This window comes from Salmo trutta, chromosome 14 (assembly GCF_901001165.1).
Source record: "Salmo trutta chromosome 14, fSalTru1.1, whole genome shotgun sequence".
Classification (NCBI taxonomy): Eukaryota; Metazoa; Chordata; class Actinopteri; order Salmoniformes; family Salmonidae; genus Salmo; species Salmo trutta.
Genome location: NC_042970.1, coordinates 16770977 through 16794701, shown reverse-complemented (window position 1 = coordinate 16794701; position 23725 = coordinate 16770977). Strand labels below are relative to the sequence as shown.

Sequence of the window (23725 nt, the reverse complement as noted above, 5' to 3'; positions counted from 1 at the left end):
TCATGCTCTGCATTTAGTCATGCTCTGCATTTAGTCATGCTCTGCATTTAGTCATGTTCTGCATTTAGTCATGCTCTGCATTTAGTCATGCTCTGCATTTAGTCATGTTCTGCATTTAGTCATGCTCTGCATTTAGTCATGCTCTGCATTTAGTCATGCTCTGCATTTAGTCATGCTCTGCATTTAGTCATGTTCTGCATTTAGTCATGTTCTGCGTTTTGTGTGGACCCCAGGAAGAACAGCTGCTCTCTCTTCAGCAGTCAATGGGGATCCGAATAAAAATCAGAAATCACACTGTACCCTCCTTTGGTCATCACAAACACGCCCATGCCTTCCTCCCCCCTCATCCCCTCCGTTTGGCCTGGTCCAACACTGGTCTCACACACACAGGGCGTCTCAGGTTACAGACGCAGAGATGAGCTGAGTTTGTCTGGCTCCTTGAGCATTGTCTCACTAGACTGGACATAGAGACAAACCCATGGCAGAGGAGAGAGAGGAAGGGAGGGAAAGAGGCGTGGGGGAGATGAGGACGAGGGAGAGAGACAGCAGCGGGTGCAGAGAGCTGATGATGTAGTCAATATCCTCTATCTGCAGTGAGGATGGAGCCTGAGGCCCTGGTAACACAGGGCCTTAATGTTTCTCACAGGATTTACCTGGAAAAGACCATATCTAACAGACACATCAAACCTCTAACAGACAGAGCTGGAATTTCCAAACCCTCTCTTCAGTAGGGACAGGGGCAGTTGGAAATCCCCTCAGGAAAAAGAAATAAGGGAAACTGGAATGACAGAGGATGAAAAGAAAGAGAGAGGGAAAGAGAGATAGAGAGAGATCGAGAGAGAAAGAGAGAGAGGGAAAGCGAGAGAGAGAGAGAGAGAGAGAGGGAAATAGAAAGAGAGAGAGGGAGAGTGAGAGAGGGTATCAGCACCCCTTTTCCATGGAAGGGTAATCATTCCATGACAGAAAATGACTGGTATTAGAGCTGTTGGGACAACAGACACCACACCAAAGGGACCAAAGAGGCACAGTGCTCTGAAATCAGAGTAGATAGCCAGAGCGAACGCACCCGAATGAACAATGTCCATTCAGAACGCACAAAGACTATACCACTTAGCTAAGCTAAGAATGACATGAATAATCAAGTCAATAAACGTTGGGTAGTTAGTTAGTTAGCATATAGTTAATATACTGGCAAGTTCGATGTATTAGTAGCCAACTAACATTATGTAGCCAGCTAACATACCGGTACATACTGTTGTAATGATATGCTATGTGGTTCATAAGGACAGCATAGTTAACAAATTGTCAGCCAACATAACATGTAACGTAACTTATTTGAAAAGTCTTTATTTTATTACATTGCTCAACATTTTCTTAACATTTGTCATAATTAGTTAAAGCAATACATTTGTATCCGTTCTCGTCGGACTTCAGCTGCATATTTCCCGCCATTTTCTTCAAATGTTAAAAATGTTGTGAAGCCACGGCTATTTTCTGAAGAATTGCATTATGGGGCCTAAAAGCACTGAAATAGTGTCCACTGCTTGTATGATTAGTATTTTGGCGAATTTAGTGCGACATCCGTGAACTTTTGGAATACTAACTATATCCATACTATGACCAATAAGCAAACTATATACTCAATTTATGTCACAAATAGTATGGTTAGTGCGGTTAGTATGAGTATTCAAACACAGCTCATGTTTCTTGTGTTCATATTGGCACAGATCACTGTCTGTTCATGTGCACTGGAGGTCCACACAGAGGAACCTGTCTGTCTGTCTGTCTGTCTGTCTGTCTGTCTGTCTGTCTGTCTGTCTGTCTGTCTGTCTGTCTGTCTGTCTGTCTGTCTGTCTGTCTGTCAACATTTCTAAAGAGCGTTGCACACGCAGTGAGAATTCCTGAGAGCTCCCACACTCCACACAGTCAGTCCCCCCTGAGGCTCTGAGCTCTTAAATCCCCCAGCCATCAGAGGGAATCTCCTCCTTGTCAAACAAGCAGTCACTTCCCTTACAGCCTCACCACACTGTAACATTACTGTACTAAACCTCACTTCTCCTACAGTCACATGATTGGAACACTGGACTTCTCACAGCACAACTCATATAACCTCTCTCTCTCTCTCTCTCCTTTCTCTTGGGTTCTGAACAATCCCTTCCCCTACAAAGACACACCACTATGGTGCAGTGTGTTACTTCCTTGAGCCATGCTGTGGTCAGAGCTGTAGAATCCCCTGCAGTACCGGGAACTCAGGGGGGATTTTACAAATGAGGGGAAATACTGATGGCTCTGTCAAAGATACTCACTCTCTCTCTCCTCTCCTCTCCTCTCCTCTCCTCTCCTCTGACAATCGCCAGGACATTTTATGCTGACACCCCTTTCTTTCTCCCCTCCCTCCTTTCTGTCAGAATCAGCTGCGTCGGCAGCCTTTTCTGCTGCTTTCTAGAGCAGCTGGTGCCGGAGGCTGTAACCTTTATAACCTTGAGACCGGCCATGTCCCTCTGTGTAGCACTGCTGCAGTCACACACACAAACAAACTGTTTCAGCCTCTGACCCAGCTCACACTGTACGTACACCTCTTCCACCACACCTCTCTTGCATCACAGACACTTCACCATTCCTCTCTCTCCCTCACATACATCCTGTGGCCATCAGCCGCTCACCCAGCCTAGATACAGCCTGAATAAACAGCTTGTGCTCTGACCCAGCCTATACCAGCCAAAGCCAACAAACCCTAACCCATTAGCTGAACCAAAACTGGCTGCTATCCCCATTTGAAGCTCCTGTGTGTGTGTGTGTGTGTGTGTGTGTGTGTGTGTGTGTGTGTGTGTGTGTGTGTGTGTGTGTGTGTGTGTGTGTGTGTGTGTGTGTACTGGATCCAGTAACACCAATCTGAATCTACCTTCCTCTCCTCATCCTCATCCTATCCCTCCCTCCTTCCTTCCACATTTCTTACAGGCTACAGCTCACACAGTAGAGACAAGGCTGAACCAAAACACAGAACTGTCCCTGTCTCTCAGGCAACAGGAGAGACAAGGCTGAACCAAAACACAGAACTGTCCCTGTCTCTCAGGCAACAGAAGAGACAAGGCTGAACCAAAACACAGAACTGTCCCTGTCTCTCAGGCAACAGAAGAGACAAGGCTGAACCAAAACACAGAACTGTCCCTGTCTCTCAGGCAACAGGAGAGACAAGGCTGAACCAAAACACAGAACTGTCCCTGTCTCTCAGGCAACAGGAGAGACAAGGCTGAACCAAAACACAGAACTGTCCCTGTCTCTCAGGCAACAGAAGAGACAAGGCTGAACCAAAACACAGAACTGTCCCTGTCTCTCAGGCAACAGGAGAGACAAGGCTGAACCAAAACACAGAACTGTCCCTGTCTCTCAGGCAACAGGAGAGACAAGGCTGAACCAAAACACAGAACTGTCCCTGTCTCTCAGGCAACAGGAGAGACAAGGCTGAACCAAAACACAGAACTGTCCCTGTCTCTCAGGCAACAGAAGAGACAAGGCTGAACCAAAACACAGAACTGTCCCTGTCTCCTAGGCAACAGAAGAGACATGGCCCAAAAAAATACAGAACTGTCCCTGTTTCCCAGGAAACAGAAGGGACAAGGCCAAACCAAAACAGATAACTTACCCTGTCTCCTAGGCAACAGAAGAGACAAGGCCAAATCAAACACAGAACTGTCCCTGCCTCCCAGGAAACAGAGGAGAGAAGGCCGGGACATTATCTAACAGAACACACATAACACATAGTCACACGCATCTGTGTGTATATCTACAGCTGACACCACACACAGCAGAGTGACACCCTGAACACTAAGCTAGTCAATCACATAGAGTGGGGAGATTCTGAGTGAACTAGAGCTAGCCAATGAAAGAGAGATGCTGTGAGAGGTCTGAAAGAATGGATGAGAGGTGATTTTGCTAGGGCGCATTTCTGAAGGTGACAATCACATGCCTCTCTACAACCTATTTCAGACAGAATTCATGGTATGACACGGGGTGCGCACACAAACACACATACAATCGCTCTGTCAGGCCTGTGCCACCCACACACACCAGTTATAACCAGCGTGGACGGGCAGAGGAAGTAGCAGTCCGAGGAGAGAAATACACCAACACACTCAGAGATAGGAGGTCATGAGGTTTTGCTGAAATAATAAAACTCCTGGTCCTCGACAGGAGGACACTAGAGACAACAACAGAAACAGAAAATCAACATATTTCTACTGGTAAGGCAGAGTGGTGGACAGCGGAGGAGGTATTGGGAACTTTGGGGCTGGAAGAGGATGGGATTCCATCCGCCATCTTGGTCAGTTAGTTAGTTCATCACAGAAGCCGTAGTATACAAAATCATGACAATTAGGAGAAGAGAAGTCAGCCAGTAGGAAAGAGTCATTTTAGGTAGGCAAATTAAATGTTTTGATATAATGATCTAACATGATGAAGAAAAGGAATCTAAATAAGCTCTTTATGCTCTAGGCCTAAAGTGAAGTTATATCAATCAAATGTATTTATAAAGCCCGTTTTACATCAGCTGATGTCACAAAGTGTTATACAGAAACCCAGCCTAAAACCCCAAACAGCAAGCAATGCAGATGTAGAAGCACAGTGGCTAGGAAAAACTCCCTAGAAAGGGAAGGAACCTAGGAAGAAACCTAGAGAGGAACCAGGCTCTGAGGGGTGGCCAGTCCTCTTCTGGCTGTGCCAGGTGGAGATTATAACAGTACATGGCCATATATGAAATATTTCAACTGCTCCACTAGCCCTGATAGATATGACTCTCTAGAGGAGGGATGGACCACTGACCCAGCCTACACCAGCCAAAGCCAACAAACCCTAACCCATAAGCTGAACCAAAACTGTGCCAAGAGTGTCCAGAGCTGTCATCAAGGCAAAAGGAGTCTACTTTGAAGAATCTCAAATAGAAAATATATTTTGATTTGTTTAACACTTTTTTGGTTACTACATGATTCCATATGTGTTATTTCATAGTTTTGATGTCTTCACTATTATTCTACAATGTAGAAAATAGTACAAATAAAGAAAAACCCTTCATTGAGTAGGTGTGTCCAAACTTTTGACTGGTACTGTATATATATATATATATATATATACAGTACCAGTCAAAATATATATATCTCAACTTACTTTTGAGAGTTAGAATAGGAGAATACACAAGTTGCAATTTCAAATAAAAAATTTTGCCTGCGAGGTAAGGGGCCCCCGCAACCAAATCTCGCTTAGGGCCCCCAAAAGGCTAGGGCCTTCCCTTGGCTACTGGAATAATGCATTAAAAGTGTATATATATGTCCATCATTGTCAGAGCAGAAGGAAGCCACGTACAATGTTGTCCTGGAAGAAAACTTGCTTCCTTCTGCTCTGACAATGATTTGTGAACTCTTCCTAAGTTAAACATTAGTATTGATTTGTTTAAAAATCTATATTAACTTATTATCTTTGCATTATTCCAGGTCTGACAACACTGCATCTTTTTTGTTATTTTGACCAGTTGTCATTTTCTGCAAATAAATGCTTGAAATGACAATATTTTTATTTGGAATTTGGGAGAAATGTTGTCAGTAGTTTATAGAATAAAACAAAAATGTTCATTTTACCCAAATACAGACCTATAAATAGTAAAACCAGAGAAACGGATCCTTTTGCAGTGGTCTCTTCATTTTTTCCAGAGCTGTATATATATATATATATATATATATATATATATATATATATATATATATATATATATATTTACTGTGTTTTATTGTAGTTAAGAGAGTTAAGTAGTTTAACTGCACAAATGGATTAACTGCACAGTTGACTGCATGTGTGGGTGTGGATGTGTGGGTGTGGATGTGTGGGTGTGGATGTGTGTACACAGACCCGCGAGCCACTGCAGCCCCTCATGATGTGTTCAGATATTTAGTGACCCCCACCCCCATCAAAGTTGCCCATGCCTGCTCTAGAGGGATTAGCTGGTCCACTGCTGATTGGTGGAGGGAGGGCTGTGACATCATGCAGGTGTAGTGACATGTTCTGGTCCCTTTGATAAGCTGATTGATGTTTGGTCAGGACATTAACAGCCCTTCACAGACAGCTCTAGAAGACACACACACAATACACACACCATTGAGTTAAATGGTACACACACTCACAGATGCATGTACGCACGCAGACAAACACTTCAGTCCAAATTCTTATTTCACTATGTTCATATATAAATCTGTCTCTGGAGCCTCGTCTTTCTTCTACCATTGTGCAGACAGCATGTTCTCCTTGTATTACGCTCTATACCCACTCTGTATTTATCACTGGACACAACTGCGTCAGTCTTTCCCACTCTGTGAACAAAAACACTAGGATCGATGCTAAACTCCATTCCAGGCCCCTAAGCAGTCAGTTCTATATCATATTCCCAGTACAGACCACAGGCAGACGTCTAGAATCTGGTTTTATAGGATCGTCCCCTCAGATTACAAATAAGGTTTATAAGAACACATTTATCATCGGATGATTTTGATGTTCAGAGTCATCTATCGGGAGAAATATGGGGGAGATAGGGAAAATACAGAGAGATAGAGAGATTCTGAGTAACAGTATACAGTAGTTAAAAGGGTCATTGTAGAGATGTCCTTTTCTTGACAAAATGTAACAATACTCCTACCCAGCACCTCATCTTTATCTTCCTCTCTCCCTTTTTATCTTCTGCTATCTGTTCTCTATCTACCATATCTTGCCATCTTACTCTCTGACACTCCTCTCAAACCTCCACCTTCTCTTTCTTTCTTCCTCTCTCTCTCCTTTCCTCCTATCTCCCTCCTTCTCCAGACCTGAGAAATGCATGCATTCATTGAGAGAACCATTGGAAGAGCTCCATCTCTCCATCTCTCTCTCTCCCTCCATACCTGAGGAAGAGGTGATGAGTGATCCGTGGGAACTGGTTCTGCGGAGCATCCGTAGTCCGTCACTCCAGGAACGAGACTTTGGCAAGCGCCGTAACAGCCTTCCCAAACGCCTGGATACCTGACCAAAACACGCACTGCCCATATCGCCATCCTCACCCCCCAACTCACCCTCTCCCTCACCCCCCACCTCAGCCGTCAGATGCAGAGACAAGGATTGAGAAACTCTTAACTGGCTTACACCCTCACCTCTCTCCCTCTTCTCCCCCGCTCTCTCACCCTCCTCTACCCCCCACCCCACCATCAACGGTGCTACCTGTGTCCGGCAGGGAGCATGGCACCACCTCGCTGGCACCGTCCTGTACCCCAGGCCGCCAGCTCCCTCCGGCGAATGCCCTCTGCCCCTCTCCTGCCTGCGGCTGAGGGGCTTCCTGTCGGTCCGAGGGCTGCCAGCTCGCCAGCCTCCCCAGTGCCCGCCATCCCAGCGCCACCACTCACCCAGCTGTGCCACGCTCCGAACCAGCACCCCGTCCACCTCTCGCTTTGCCACCCCGTACACACACAGACCTCACACACACCTAGCTCTTACCTCACACACACACACTCAGACACACCGCCTCCTCTTCTTCCCTTACCCCTCCAATAGTCAGCACACACACACACCTCTAACCCTGACAGTCCTCACACCTCAGCTTGCCTCTCTCCCCTCCCTCCTTCTCTCCCTCATCCTCTGTGAAGCGTTTCCTCACTGCTCACACATACCACTACCCTCAACCTATCCTCACCCCTCCGCTGGCATCGCTCCAACTCATTCACTTGTTTTGTAGCTGATGGACTCCGTGTTCTCTTGTTCTTTCTCTATCTCTCAGCTCTGTGACTCTGCTGCAGCACCCACACACTCTGCAGCAGCAGACAGCTTAAAGAGACAGAGCCCCAACACTACACACTCAAACTCATCATTGCTCGCTCCCCCCATCTCTCGCTCTCTCTATCACTGGCTTCCCCTCTCTAGTCCTCCTTGTCTAGCAAAATATTTGTCCATCTCCAGGGTCACTGGACATCTTCCTGGTCACACGCCAATAACACAGTAAACATGCTAGAGCAGAGCACTGCAGTGCTGGATACTGTCTCCCAAATGCTGTCTGAACTTCCACTACCTCCTTTCCCTCTGTCTCTCCCTCGCTCTCCTCCAATTGCGCCATCTCTCCCTCTCCCTCGCTCGCTCTCCTCCAATTGCTCTCTCTATCTCGCTCTCCCTCGCCCTCTTCCAATCGCGCCCTCTCTCCTTTGCTCTCCTCCAATTGCTCCATCTCTGTCTCTCCCTCGCTCTTCTCCAATCGCGCCATTCTCTCTCTCTCTCCTGTGTGAATATCACAGCCTGGTAAGTGAAATGATTCACCACAAAACATCACAGAAACGGTGGTAAATCTTTTTACTGTGTGACATGCATCGCACCAGCTCTCTGTATGTGTGAGTGTGTTTGTGTGTCTGTATGTGTGTGTGTCTGTGTGTTTTTGTATGTGTGTATGTGCATATCTTGGTATATATGATACACACTCCATTTGCTATTAATATGCCCTGGAGAAGGCATTGAGATGGCTGCTGGGACTTTTCCTGCCCTACTTCTGAGCCTGATGAGTTTGGAGGCACAGGATGTACCAGCCTTCATCAAATCACACACACACACACACACACACACACACACACACACACACACACACACACACACACACACACACGCACACACACCTATATTACATAATCATCTGCAACAGCATGAGTAATATAGATGATATGATTATGACACCAGTTATATCATCAATAGCACCATCTCTCCATGCACTGCTGAACTAGCAGCCACTTAATATATTCTGTTTTACACTACTGTCTTCTTCTTTGTGTGTGTGTGTAGCACCTGTTGTCTGCCCACTCCTCCTTTCTCTAACACCCTTTAAGACAAGGCAGTTACACACACACTGCCGTCTCCACAAGCCACCTTTGAGCAGTCCCAAGACCTGCCAAGGGCACCCTAAATATAGCCTGAGTAAAACTCCCCACAGATCTGTCACACATATAAGAGAACTGCATCAGCTCTATCTCTCTCTCTCACACACACACACACACACACACACACACACACACACACACACGAGATAGTATCTTATGTGAAGACAACATCACTCGTTGGTATTCATCCCATGGCAGCCATAACAGTTCAACTAATATTTGAAATCTTTAACCACATTTCCTTATTCTTTAAACCTAACCCTAGCTCCATGTCCACACCCTGGCTCAACCCTAACCCTGGCTCAACCCTAACCCTGGCTCAACCCTAACCCTGGCTCAACCCTAACCCTGGCTCAACCCTAACCCTAGCTCCATGTCCACACCCTGGCTCAACCCTAACCCTGGCTCAACCCTAACCCTAGCTCAACCCTAACCCTAGCTCCATGTCCACACCCTGGCTCAACCCTAACCCTGGCTCAACCCTAACCCTGGCTCAACCCTAACCCTGGCTCAACCCTAACCCTGGCTCAACCCTAACCCTGGCTCAACCCTAACCCTAGCTCCATGTCCACACCCTGGCTCAACCCTAACCCTGGCTCAACCCTAACCCTGGCTCAACCCTAACCCTGGCTCAACCCTAACCCTAGCTCCATGTCCACACCCTGGCTCAACCCTAACCCTGGCTCAACCCTAACCCTGGCTCAACCCTAACCCTGGCTCAACCCTAACCCTGGCTCAACCCTAACCCTGGCTCAACCCTAACCCTGGCTCAACCCTAACCCTGGCTCAACCCTAACCCTGGCTCAACCCTAACCCTGGCTCAACCCTAACCCTGGCTCAACCCTAACCCTGGCTCAACCCTAACCCTGGCTCAACCCTAACCCTGGCTCAACCCTAACCATGCCATAAAGTCATGATGAAGGGGTGAATAGAAAGCTCGGAGGAAGCATCATGACATTGAGTTGTAAAGTTTCTAATGTCTCTCTATGACTGACTACATCCCTGCACAAAGTTTAAACATTTCTGCATGCCTGGCCCAATGTTGAACTCTCTGCTCAGATGAGACTAGTGTGGTGAGAAGGGGTTATGTTAGACAGTTGTAGATATGATATGCTGGTGGTTTATTAAACATGTGTAGCAGTGGTATGTGTGTACAGGAAGCTAAGAGCCATTAACACCCTCTGCTTCCTCTGCTGGAGTCAAAAGGAGCTTTGAGAGTAACACACAGTCAGACTGCTAATGCTGCTGCTGAAGACAAGGCCAGCACTGTGTAGGGGATGGGACAGGGCATAGGGTTTAGGATACAGGGAGGGGACAGGTTATACTTTAGGGAGGGCATAGGGAGAGTATCTCCATTAGCTTCCAGTATACTAGCTACCAATGAAGAGAGCTTCGTTAGGCCTAAGGCAACAGTGACATCACAACCAGCCAAAATAAACAGGCTCACTGCAAGAGAAGGAGGGTTGATCTCCTATTTTCTCTGCTATGGTAGCCTAGTGGTTAGAGCATTGGGCCAGTAACCAAAACGTTGCTGGATTGAATCCCAGAGCTGAAAAGGTACAAATCTGTCATTCTGCCCCTGAGCAAGGCAGTTAACCCACTGTTCCCGGGCACCGAAGACGTGGATGTTGATTAAGGCAGTCCCCCACACCTCTCTGATTCAGAGGGGTTGGGTTAAATGCAGAAGACACATTTCAGTTGAAGGCTTTCAGTTGGACAACTGACTAGGTATCTCCCTTTATCCTTTCCTTTCAGTTTCTGCTAAAATTTCCCCAGTCTGTCTGCCTGCCTAGCGTGTCATCAGTGGCAGTGTCACTCCCCATGTTTCCCATGGAAGCAGTGACCAAAGACTGACTCAACGCCTGGAGAGAGAGAACAGGAGTGAGAGAGAGAGAGAGAGAGAGAGAGAGAGAGAGAGTGAGTGTGTGTATCTATGTGTGACTTTCTACGACAGCAACTTTAGAGACCTTTAATTAAAAGATAACACTATCATTTTGTGAGGTTGCAGTTTTAGACCAAGGAGGAGTAAAGTAAGAAACTGTACAGTATTGGGCTTCCCTCAGGCACAAAATGGTTGTAATGCAACACTCACGATCATGTTCATTAGGAAGTGGTGGTGGTGGTGGATGGAGTCAGTGAGTGGAAGCTCTATGTGGAACACACACACACACACACATGCACGCACGCACACACAATATTAATACATATAGAGGGATTAGTGCTTCTAGTCCAAACTGCTCTATGAGATTATAACCTGCATTTTATTAAGACAATATGTACTATATGGCTCTAGAATGGATCCTATGTATGTACACTACCATTCAAAAGTTTGGGGTCACTTAGAAATGCATTTTCTAATGATCAATTAGCCTTTGAAAATGATAAACTTGGATTAGCTAACACAACGTGCCATTAGAACACAGGAGTGATGGTTGCTGATAATGGGCCTCTGTACACCTATGTAGATAGTCCATTAAAAAATCAGCCATTTCCAGCTACAATAGTCATTTGCAACATTAACAATGTCTACACTGTATTTCTGATCAATTAGATGTTATTTTAATGGACAAAAACAAGGACATTTCTAACTGTAGTGTATATATGTACTATGTGGATCTAGAATGGATCCTTTACACTACCGGTTAAACATTTAAGAACACCTACTCATTCAAGGGTTTTTCTGGTAGAATGGTAGAATAATAGTGAAGACATCAAAACTATGAAATAACACATATGGAATCATCTAGTAACCAAAAAATTGCTAAACAAATCTAAATATATTTTAAATTTGAGATTCTTCAAATAGCCACCCTTTGCCTTGATGAACAGTGTCACATCTGGAGGAAACCTCGCACCATCCCTACGGTGAAGCATGGCGGTGGCAACATCAGGATCGAGGCAAAGATGAAAGGGGCAAAGTGCAGAGAGATCCTTAATGAAAACCTGCTCCAGATTTCCCAGGACCTCTGAATGTCCCTGAGTGGCCCAGCCAGAGCCCGGACTTGAACCTGATCTAACATCTCTGGAGAGACCTGAAAATAGCTGTGCAACAACGCTCCCCAAACAACCTGACAGAGCTTGAGAGGATCTGCAGAGAATAGGAGAAACTCCCCAAATACAGATGTGCCAAGCTTGTAGCGTCATACCCAAGAATACTCAAGGCTGTAATCGCTGTCAAAGGTGCTTCAACAAAGTACTGAGTAAAGGGTCTGAATACTTATGTAAATGTAATATTTCAGTTTTGAATTTTTAATAAATGTGCAACATTTTCAAAAAAAACTGTTTTTCTTTGTCATTAATTAAGGGGTATTGTGTGTAGATTGATGAGGGAAAAAAACTATTTCATACATTTTTGAATAAGGATGTAACGTAACAAAATGTGGAAAACGTCAAGGGGTCTGAATACTTTCCGAATGCACTATATAACACACACAAACACACACACACATAACACACACAAACACACAGTGTTGGCTAGTGTCAGTTCGGAGCTATTGTGTGTCTCGTCTCGCTCCAGTGATCCTCTGCTGATAGCACACTAAATCAGACAGCCCTGCAGAACTGAGCTCCCTCTCTCCCCGCAGCACTGAGCTCCCTCTCTCCCCGCAGCACTGAGCTCCCTCTCTCCCCGCAGCACTGAGCTCCCTCTCTCCCCGCAGCACTGAGCTCCCTCTCTCCCCGCAGCACTGAGCTCCCTCTCTCCCCGCAGCACTGAGCTCCCTCTCTCCCCGCAGCACTGAGCTCCCTCTCTCCCCGCAGCACTGAGCTCCCGCTCCTCCCCCGCAGCACTGAGCTCCCTCTCTCCCCGCAGCACTGAGCTCCCGCTCTCCCCGCAGCACTGAGCTCCCTCTCTCCCCGCAGCACTGAGCTCCCGCTCTCCCCGCAGCACTGAGCTCCCGCTCTCCCCGCAGCACTGAGCTCCCTCTCTCCCCGCAGCACTGAGCTCCAGCTCTCCCCGCAGCACTGAGCTCCCGCTCTCCCCGCAGCACTGAGCTCCCTCTCTCCCCGCAGCACTGAGCTCCCGCTCTCCCCGCAGCACTGAGCTCCCTCTCTCCCCGCAGCACTGAGCTCCCTCTCTCCCCGCAGCACTGAGCTCCCTCTCTCCCCGCAGCACTGAGCTCCAGCTCTCCCCGCAGCACTGAGCTCCCTCTCTCCCCGCAGCACTGAGCTCCAGCTCTCCCCGCAGCACTGAGCTCCCTCTCTCCCCGCAGCACTGAGCTCCAGCTCTCCCCGCAGCACTGAGCTCCCTCTCTCCCCGCAGCACTGAGCTCCAGCTCTCCCCGCAGCACTGAGCTCCCTCTCTCCCCGCAGCACTGAGCTCCAGCTCTCCCCGCAGCACTGAGCTCCCTCTCTCCCTGCAGCACTGAGCTCTTGTCTTCTTCCTCCATCGCTCTACTTCTCTCTCAAGTCAGATTTTATTGTTCTCGTACACATATTTTGCAGGTGCAGCGAAAGGCTTATGCTTCTAGCTCCAACAGCGTAGTATACCGAACAATAGAAAACAACACACACAAATCCAAAACATTTAAAGAAAGAAAATAACAAATGTAAATAATTTTAGTTCATTAATTGTTCAGCAGTCTTATGGCTTGGGGATAGAAGCTGTTAAGGAGCCTTGGTCCTAGACTTGGCACACCGGTACTGCTTGCCATGCGGTTGCAGAGAAAACAGTCCATGACTTGGGTGACTGGAGTCTTTGACAGTTTTTGGGGCCTTCCTCTGATACCGCCTTGTATATAGGTCCTGGGTGGCAGGAAGCTTGGCCCCAGTGATGTACTGTGCCGTAAGCACTACCCTCTATAGTGCCTTACAGTCAGATGCTGAGCAGTTACCATACCAGGCGGTGATGCAACAGGACAGGATGCTCTCGATGGTGTCGCTGTAGAACTTTGACGATCTGGGGACCCATGCCAAATATTTTTCTCCTGAGGGGGAAAAGGTGCTGTCATGCCCTCCGCACGAATGTCTTGGTGTGTTTGGACCATGACAGTTCGTTGGTGATGTGGATACCAAGGAACTTGAAACTCTCAACCCGCTCCACTACAGCCCCGTCAATGTTAACAGGGGCCTGTGCAGCTCCTTTGTCTTGCTCACATTTTGGGAGAGGTTGTTGTCCCGGCACCACACTGCCAGTTCTTTGTTCTCTGGCTGTCTCATCATTGTCGGTGTTCAGGCCTACCACTGTTGTGTCGTTAGCAAACTTAATGATGAATTTGGAGTCGTGATTGGCCATGCAGTCGTGGGTGAACAGGGAGTACAGGAGGGGACTAAGCACACACCCCTGAGGGGCCCCAGTGTTGAGGATCAGCATAGCAGACGTGTTGTTGCCTACCCTTACCACCTAGGGGGCGGCCCGTCAGCAAGTCCAGGATCCAGTTGCAGAGGGAGGTGTTTAATCCCAGGGTCCTTAGTTTATTGATGAGCTTTGAGGGCACTATGGTGTTGAACACTGAGCTGTAATCAAAGCATTCTCACATAGGTGTTCCTTTTGTCCAGGTGGGAAAGGGCAGTGTGGAGTGCGATTGAGATTGCGTCCTCTGTGGATCTGTTGGGGTGGTATGCAAATTGGAGTGGGTCTAGGGTATCCGAGAGGATAATGTTGATGTGAGCCATGACCAGCCTTTCAAAGCACTCCATGGCTACCGACGTGAGTGCTACGGGGCGGTAATCATTTAGGCAGGTTACCTTCGCTTCCTTGGGCACAGGGACTATGGTGGTCTGCTTGAAACATGTAGGTATTACAGACTCGGTCAGGGAGAGGTTGAAAATGTCAGTGAAGACACTTGACAGTTGGTCCGCGCATTCTGCCCTGCGGCTTTGTGAATGTTGACCTGTTTAAAGATCTTGCTCACATCGGCTACCGAGAGCGTTATCACACAGTCGTCAAGAACAGCTGGTGCTCTCATGCATGTTTCAGTGTTGCTTGCGTCGAAGCGAAGTCATTTAGCTAATCTGGTAAACTCAAATTCTTGTAGGCGATTGGGGATATGGGCCTATTCCCGAGAAAGCAGTATATCCTTCGCGTCGGACTCGTTAAAGAAAAAATATTCTTCCAGTTTTAGGTGAGTAATCGCTGTTCTGATGTCCAGAAGTAATTTTCGGTCATAAGAGACGGTAGCAGCAAGATTATGTACTAAATAAGTAAAAAAACAAGTTACAAACAACTCGAAAAAACTAACAAAATAGCACAGTTGGTTGGGAGCACGTAAAACGTCAGCCATCCCCTCCGGCGCCATTCTAAGGTGCAGGGTGGAGTACCGGGTGGTAGCCAGATAGTAAGAGTGACTAAGTTCAGGGCAGGGTACTAAGCGGAGGCTGGCTAGTGGTGACTATAACAGTCGGATGGCCTGAAAATATAAGCTGTTTTTCACTTTCTCGGTCCCAGCTTTGATGCACCCGTACGGTCTTCGCCTTCTAGATGGTAGTGGTGTGAACAGGCCGTGGCTCGGGTGGTCATCTCATCTACTGTCCCTCTCTTTCTATTAGTCTCTCATCCCTTTCTCTCTCCTTCCTCTTCTCTCTTTCCTGTCTTCCATCCTTCCCTTTTTGTCCTTGACTCTCTTTACCTATCATCTCTCTGCCCTCTCCCTGCGCTCTCTCCCTGCGGCCTCTCCCTGTGGCCTCTCCCCGCGCCCTCTCCCCGTGGCCTCTCCCCGCGCCCTCTCCCCGCGCCCTCTCCCTGTGCCCTCTCCCCGCGCTCTCTCCCTGTGCCCTCTCCCCGCGCCCTCTCCCTGTGCCCTCTCCCCGCGCTCTCTCCCTGTGCCCTCTCCCCGCGCTCTCTCCCTGTGCCCTCTCCCCGCGCTCTCTCCCTGTGCCCTCTCCCCGCGCTCTCTCCCTGTGCCCTCTCCCCGCGCTCTCTCCCCGTGCCCTCTCCCCGCGCCCTCTCCCCGTGCCCTCTCCCGCGCCCTCTCCCCGCGCCCTCTCCCCGTGCCCTCTCCCCGCGCTCTCTCCCTGTGCCCTCTCCCCGCGCCCTCTCCCTGTGCCCTCTCCCCGCGCCCTCTCCCCGCGCCCTCTCCCTGTGCCCTCTCCCCGCGCTCTCTCCCTGTGCCCTTTCCCCGCGCTCCTCCCCGCGCCCTCTCCCAGCGCTTCTTCCCCGCGCCCTCTCCCAGTGCTCTCTCCTGTGCCCTCTCCCCCGCGCCCTCTCCCTGTGCCCTCTCCCCGCGCTCTCTCCCTGTGCCCTCTCCCCCGCGCCCTCATCCCGTGTGCCCTCTCCCCCGCGCCCTCCTCCCTGTGCCCTCTCCCCGCGCCCTCCCTCTCCCTGTGCCCTCTCCCGCGCTCTCTCCCTGTGCCCTCTCCCCGCGCCTCTCCCTGTGCCCTCTCCCCCGCGCCCTCTTCCCTGTGCCCTCTCCCCGCGCCCTCTCCCTGTGCCCCTCCCCGCGCTCTCTCCCTGTGCCCTCTCCCCGCGCCCTCTCCCTGTGCCCTCTCCCCGCGCCCTCTCCCCGCGCCCTCTCCCTGTGCCCTCTCCCCGCGCTCTCTCCCTGTGCCCTTTCCCCGCGCTCTCTCCCCGCGCCCTCTCCCCGCGCTCTCTCCCCGCGCCCTCTCCCTGTGCTCTCTCCCTGTGCCCTCTCCCCGCGCCCTCTCCCTGTGCCCTCTCCCCGCGCTCTCTCCCTGTGCCCTCTCCCCGCGCCCTCTCCCTGTGCCCTCTCCCCGCGCCCTCTCCCTGTGCCCTCTCCCCGCGCCCTCTCCCTGTGCCCTCTCCCCGCGCTCTCTCCCTGTGCCCTCTCCCCGCGCCCTCTCCCTGTGCCCTCTCCCGCGCCCTCTCCCTGTGCCCTCTCCCCGCGCCCTCTCCCTGTGCCCTCTCCCCGCGCTCTCTCCCTGTGCCCCTCTCCCCGCGCCCTCTCCCTGTGCCCTCTCCCCGCGCTCTCTCCCTGTGCCCTCTCCCCGCGCTCTCTCCCTGTGCCCTCTCCCCGCGCTCTCTCCCTGTGCCCTCTCCCCGCGCTCTCTCCCTGTGCCCTCTCCCCGCGCTCTCTCTCTCCCCTTTGTTTCCTTTATCCACATCGCCAACTCTCCTCCTCCGTTATTCCTCTTTCCACTCTCTCTTACACTACCATTCTCTTCAATTTTCTTGCTCTCTCTTCTTCCCCTCCACACTTTAGTTCTCTCTGAGTCCTCTGTAGTCACTCACAGCCTCCCCATGACTGCTGACACGCTGCCAGATCACTCACTCACTCACTCACTCACTCACTCACTCACACACTCACACACTCACACACTCACTCACACACTCACACACACACCAAACACGCTTGCTTGGTCTAACTCTCTTCAGCCCAGAGCAGTGAGGTGTGTGTTAAATCATTCTAATCTATGACCTGCTCTCTTCTCTATGCATCTGGCAGGACACCACCATTATGTCATCTGAGCACCCTGACATAGGGCCTACATAGGACAGACAGAGTGGAGGAGTCCATGAAAGCCTGATTCACTGTTGTTGCGTTGTTAACACTGGAAGTAGAGCAGAAAGATGCTATGTGTACCGAAGAAAGTAGTGTGTGTGTGTGAGAGAGAACAGAACCGTGGTGACAGAGGACCGTGGTGACAGAGGACCATGGTGACAGAGGACCGTGGTGACAGAGGACCGTGGTGACAGAGGACCGTGGTGACAGAGAACCGTGGTGACAGAGAACCGTGGTGACAGAGGACCGTGGTGACAGAGAACCGTGGTGACAGAGGACCGTGGTGACAGAGGACCGTGGTGACAGAGGACCGTGGTGACAGAGGACCGTGGTGACAGAGGACCGTGGTGACAGAGGACCGTGGTGACAGAGAACCGTGGTGACAGAGGACCGTGGTGACAGAGAACCGTGGTGACAGAGGACCGTGGTGACAGAGAACCGTGGTGACAGAGAACCAGTAGGATTGAATGTGGGCTAGATGACACCTGAGCCATGTTAAAACACATACAGACACAAACATGCCACCCCCTTACCCTCCAGAGCAGTCACACATGAGAAGGTAACTGGTACCAAAATACCCCCATACAGATATGACAATGGCAGATGACCTACGATAGTACTGACACATGCACTAGCTTAATATTTACATTTAAGTCATTTAGCAGACGCTCTTATCCAGAGCGACTTACAAATTGGTGCATTCACCTTAAGATATCCAGTGGAAAAACCACTTTACAATAGTGCATCTAAATCTTTTGGGGGGGTAGAAGGATTATATTCCATGAACACAAGTATAACTCTAGACTTCCTAAACTAACTTTGTCCTCTCTCTCTCTCTCTCTCTCTCCTTCATTCCTGTCTCTCTGCATAGGCTAATGCCTGAAACTGTGCTTGCAAATCACGCTGACACAGACACTGGGAGGCGGGGCGGGGGAGGCTGGAGGAGGAGAGGGGGACAGAGAGACGAGTCTGGGAGGACAAGATCATGAGGTTTCCATAGGAGGTTGCTGGCTGCAGCGCTGAATGCTTGGCAAAGTCACGCTCTCTCTCTCTCTCTGAAGAGTATATTGCCAGTCTAGTCCTGGCCTGATAGTGTGCTTCACATTTAAGCCAGATGCAACAGCCAAGCCTCATCTCCAAACTATGATGTCACAGCACATCCCTCAAAGCAATTCTGCACTATCATCCCATATCACACCAGGTGAAAGAAAAGCAATCAAGCACAAACCATCTCTATTATATTGTAGTAAAGCAACAGTTACACCTTCCTCCTGAAGAACTGGAAACGGATTTGTCCTCTACTGTCATGGTTTAGCCTACTACTTACTTTTACACTTGAGCGCCTGCTGGGCGTTGATTGGCTGGTTACAAACGTCGCACCAGTCCTGAGTAACTGTTCTGGTCCAGAACAGGTGGCCCTCTCCTGTCTGCGCCCGCACGCGCGGGTCCTCCTGGTCCTGGGAGGCAAATATTGACCAGGCCTCCTTCCGGTGTGGTTCTGTGCGCGCGAGTTTAACGACCCCTGTCCTTCCCTGTGTCAACCGCTCCATCGGTGGCCCCCCGGTGTCCCCTTTGGTACCCGGCCCGGTGGTCTCACCAGGGAGGCTATGTGATCCGCGCATCCTGACTGGCCGGTCTCGATGTGAGTGTGCGCCAGTGTGTCCGTTTGTGGGCGCGCTTGATCTGTCACACTTGGCATCTTCTATCTGTTCGTTGGCCGATGTGCTTGACCGAACACTTGTGACGGTCTTCAGTGAACTCCCTCCGTCATCGGCATAGTCATTGCCGCTTGCCCTCCGTCCGCTTTGACCAGTGTCCTCCCTCCCCGCTGTCGTGTCTCTCTCGGTGTGCCCACAATCAGGCCTGCTGCTGTCGCTTTCTATGTCCAAGCTACGTGGCACCAGCCCCGGCTGAGCCCCACTTCTCACCCCGGGATTGCCCCCTCCTACCTCGGCTGCTGCTCTTTGGTTTTCCGGGGTCAGGGACGGGTTTAGCGGGGTTGCTGTGACTGCTGACAAGACCGACACCGAACCGCACTCCCGCTTCACCGATATCTTCCTGGTCACCATATTTCCCAGGGAGTATTTCCTCGGTAACGTTATTTTCTTCTTCCCGGTGGCCGTTATTTCCTTAAAGAAAAACTCCTGGTCTGGAGCTGGACGATGCTGTCTTGGTCCTACCACAACCACTGAAGCCATTGCCCTGCTACTAATACAATGCCCTAATAATGTGTGTGGATCGGTGTGTGTGCGGTGAATGTAAACTAAATTGAAGCGCGAGCCAGGCATGAAGTGTGACACATCTGCAACGACGATTCTGAAAGCGTTTAAATGCCACAGGGGAACGAGCACTCTTAAAGCGGCAGTGTGCTTAATCCAGGGATTATTCTGGGATTTTACATGACAGTGTAGACTAACCAGGGATTCAACTACTAGTAGGTTACTTCTACTAATACTACAGTACTATTATTATTTGTACTACTATTACAGTAGCCTACTACAACACTATTTATAGCCATGAAGTGCTTTGAAAGGCTGGTCATGGCTCACATCAACATCATCATGCTGGAAACCCTGGACCCACTCCAATTCGCATACCACCCCAACAGATCCACAGATGACACAACCGCACTCCACACTGGCCTTTCCCACCTGGACAAAAGGAACACCTATGTAAGAATGCTTTGACTACAGCTCAGTGTTCAACACCATAGTGCCCTCAAAGCTCATCAATAAACACCTCCCTCTGCAACTGGATCTTGGACTTCCTGACGGGCCACCCCCAGGTGGTAAGGGTAGGCAACACATCTGCCACGCTGATCCTCAACACTGGGGCCCCTCAGGTGTGCGTGCTTAGTCTCCCCCTGTACTCTCTTTTCACCCACGACTCCAACAACATCATTAAGTTTTCTGATGACACAACAGTAGGCCTGATCACCGACAACGATGAGAGCCTATAGGGAGGAGGTCAGAGACCTGGCCGTGTGGTGCCAGGACAACGACCTCTCCCTCAATGTGACAAAGGAGATGATCATGGACTACAGGGGCTGAAGTGGAGCGGGTCGAGAGTTTCAAGTTCCTTGGTGTCCACATCACCAATAAACTATCATGGTCCAAACACACCAAGACAGTTGTGAAGAGAGCACGACAACACCTTTTCCCCTTCAGGAGACTGAAAAAGATTTGGCATGGGTCCCCAGATCCAGCGCCAAGTCTAGGATCAAAAGGTTGCTTAACAGCTTCTACCCCAAAGCCATAAAACTGCTGAACAATGAATCAAATGGTCACCGGACTATTACATTGACCCCCCCCTTTGTTTTTACTCTGCTGCTACTCGCTGTTTATTATCTATGCATAGTCACTTTACAAATTACCTTGACTAACCTCTACCCCCTGCAAATGTAGTACGTTAGCCCCTGGATATAGCCTCGTTATGTCATTTTCTTGTGTTACTTTTTACTTTAGTTTATATAGTAAATATTTTCTTAACTCTATTTCTTGAACTGTATTGATGGTTAAGGGCTTGTACGTAAGCATTTAACAGTAAGGTTTACACTAAATACAATTTGATATGGGCCTACTATAGGCTACTACTACTGCACTATATTACTACTGCTACTATATTACTACTACAACTTCTATATTACTACTGCTACTATATTACTACTACAACTTCTATATTACTACTGCTACTATATTACTACTGCTACTATATTACTACTGCTACTTCTATATTACTACTGCTACTTCTATATTACTACTGCTACTATATTACTACTGCACTATATTACTACTGCTACTATATTACTACTGCTACTATATTACTACTGCTACTATATTACTACTGCTACTATATAACTACTGCTACTATATTAATACTGCTACTATATTACTACTGCTACTATATTACTACTACAACTTCTATATTACTACTGCACTATATTACTACTGCTACTATATTACTACTGCTACTTCTATATTACTACTGCTACTATATTACTACTGCTACTTCTATATTACTACTACTACTAAATTACTACTGCACTATATTACTACTGCACTACATTACTACTGCTACTTCTATATTACTACTGCTACTTCTATATTACTACTACTACTATATTACTACTGCTACTATATTACTACTGCTACTATATAACTACTGCTACTATATTAATACTGCTACTATATTACTACTGCTACTATATTACTACTACAACTTCTATATTACTACTGCACTATATTACTACTGCTACTATATTACTACTGCTACTTCTATATTACTACTGCTACTATATTACTACTGCTACTTCTATATTACTACTACTACTAAATTACTACTGCACTATATTACTACTGCACTACATTACTACTGCTACTTCTATATTACTACTGCTACTATATAACTACTGCTACTATAACTACTGCTACTTCTATACTACTACTACTACTATATTACTACTACTACTTCTATATTACTACTGCTACTATATAACTACTGCACCTATATAACTACTGCTACTATATTACTACTGCTACTTCTATATTACTACTACTACTAAATTACTACTGCTACAGATGATGACGTAGACATATGTTGTTTTTCACCATTCTTTCCAATCATTATTATGGAATCATTTTTTGGTTACTGAGCCCAAAGACAAAAATCCATGAACTTCTGAACTTGTTCTGTTACCATTAGTCTACAGTACATTGAACCTATAAACATGGGGATAGACATCAGTGAATCCATCTACGTACATAGCTTATGAAGAAGTACAAATGCAAACCATTTAGTTTGCTGTGTTACGACTAGGAAAAGTATAACATTTCCATGTCACAATACATCATCTGTTTTAGAAGAAACCACATGACGCAGCGAGCTTGTTCCCCATGAGACAGAAATTCCCCCAACGGTTTGCAGAACACCCCTCTCACAAACACCCAACCACGCACACATAAGGCTCATACACAAATACCTTTCACTTTCACATTATGAAAGTGTATTTAGTTTACATTGTGATGAGTTTAGTTGTTTCTTGTTTACTCAGGAAAACCTCGTGTTTGTCAGTCTACTCTTCATGGGTCATTCTCAAACCAGTTGGCACTGAGTCAAATTGAGAGGTTGTAGATATTCAGTAATTACACGGTGAAGTCAGGAGGCTGAAATGATTTGTCATGGGCCTTCAAATCCTCAAAAAGTTATCGAGAGCATCTTGACTGGCTGCAATACCGCTTGGTAGGGTATATGTACGTATGGCCAGTACATCACTGGGGCAGAGCTCCCTGTCACCCAGGACCTCTATACCAGGCCGTGTCAGAGGAAGACCCTGTCAAAGACTCCAGCCTCTCTCTACCGCATGGGAGGCAGCAACTTCTACCCCCAAGCCATAAGACTTCTATACAAGACTACTAAATAGCTAATCAATTGGCTATCATATGTGTGTGCTCTGCGAGTGTTTTCTCTATATGTCATTCCCTCATGTTTCATGTCTGAAGGCAGCTGATGTCACCCATTGTATGTTCTCCCTTGTGACTTTGTAGCCGGGCAATCATACCAACATAAACAAATGTTTAAATCACATTATGATTTCACACGTCCAGTGGTTCATTTATGGGTTTAATCATGGTACACACATACTAATGACACCATATTGGCTTTGGTCCTGAGCTTCCGTTTGACCCATTTCAGCAGGAGCACTGGGTTGATGAGGGAATCTATCTACCCCTCTCTCTTCTGTCTGTTCATCTGTCTGTTCGTTCATCTGTCTGTTCGTTCATCTGTCTGTTCGTTCATCTGTCTGTCTGTTCATCTGTCCGTCTGTCCATCCATCCGTCCGTCCGTCCGTCCGTTCGTTCATCTGTCTGTTCGTTAGTCTGTCTGTCTGTCTGTTCATCTGTCTGTCTGTTTGTTCATCTGTCTGTCTGTCCGTTCATCTGTCTGTCTGTTCATCTGTCTGTCTGTCCGTTCATCTGTCTGTCTGTCCGTTCATCTGTTTGTCTGTTCGTCTGTCCGTTCATCTGTTTGTCTGTTCGTCTGGCCGTTCATCTGTCTGTCTGTTCATCTGTCTGTCTGTCCGTTCATCTGTCTGTCTGTCCGTTCATCTGTTTGTCTGTTCGTCTGTCCGTTCATCTGTTTGTCTGTTCATCTGTCTGTCTGTCCGTTCATCTGTCTGTCTGTCCGTTCATCTGTTTGTCTGTTCGTCTGGCCGTTCATCTGTCTGTCTGTTCATCTGTCTGTCTGTCCGTTCATCTGTCTGTCTGTCCGTTCATCTGTCTGTCTGTCTGTCTGTCTGTCTGTCCGTTCATCTGTCTGTCTGTTCATCTGTCTGTCTGTTCATCTGTCTGTCTGTCCGTTCATCTGTCTGTCTGTTCATCTGTCTGTCTGTCCGTTCATCTGCCTGTCTGT

At 48.3% G+C, this 23725-nt stretch overlaps 1 protein-coding gene across 3 annotated transcripts in view; it reads right to left on the bottom strand.

Moving 5' to 3' along the window:
- Positions 1-19842, bottom strand: part of rassf5 (Ras association domain family member 5) — a 53699-nt gene extending 33857 nt beyond the window's left edge. For 2 of the 3 annotated variants that reach the window (XM_029774665.1, XM_029774666.1), the window contains exon 1: positions 18645-19842. In XM_029774665.1, the coding sequence (XP_029630525.1) occupies positions 18645-19605 (961 nt within the window). In that variant the 5' untranslated portion in view covers positions 19606-19842. Of the gene's footprint in view, positions 1-6917; positions 7117-18644 lie in introns of those variants that run through there. The other variant, XM_029774667.1, reaches the window with a different exon arrangement.
- Positions 19843-23725: the final 3883 nt, after the last annotated feature.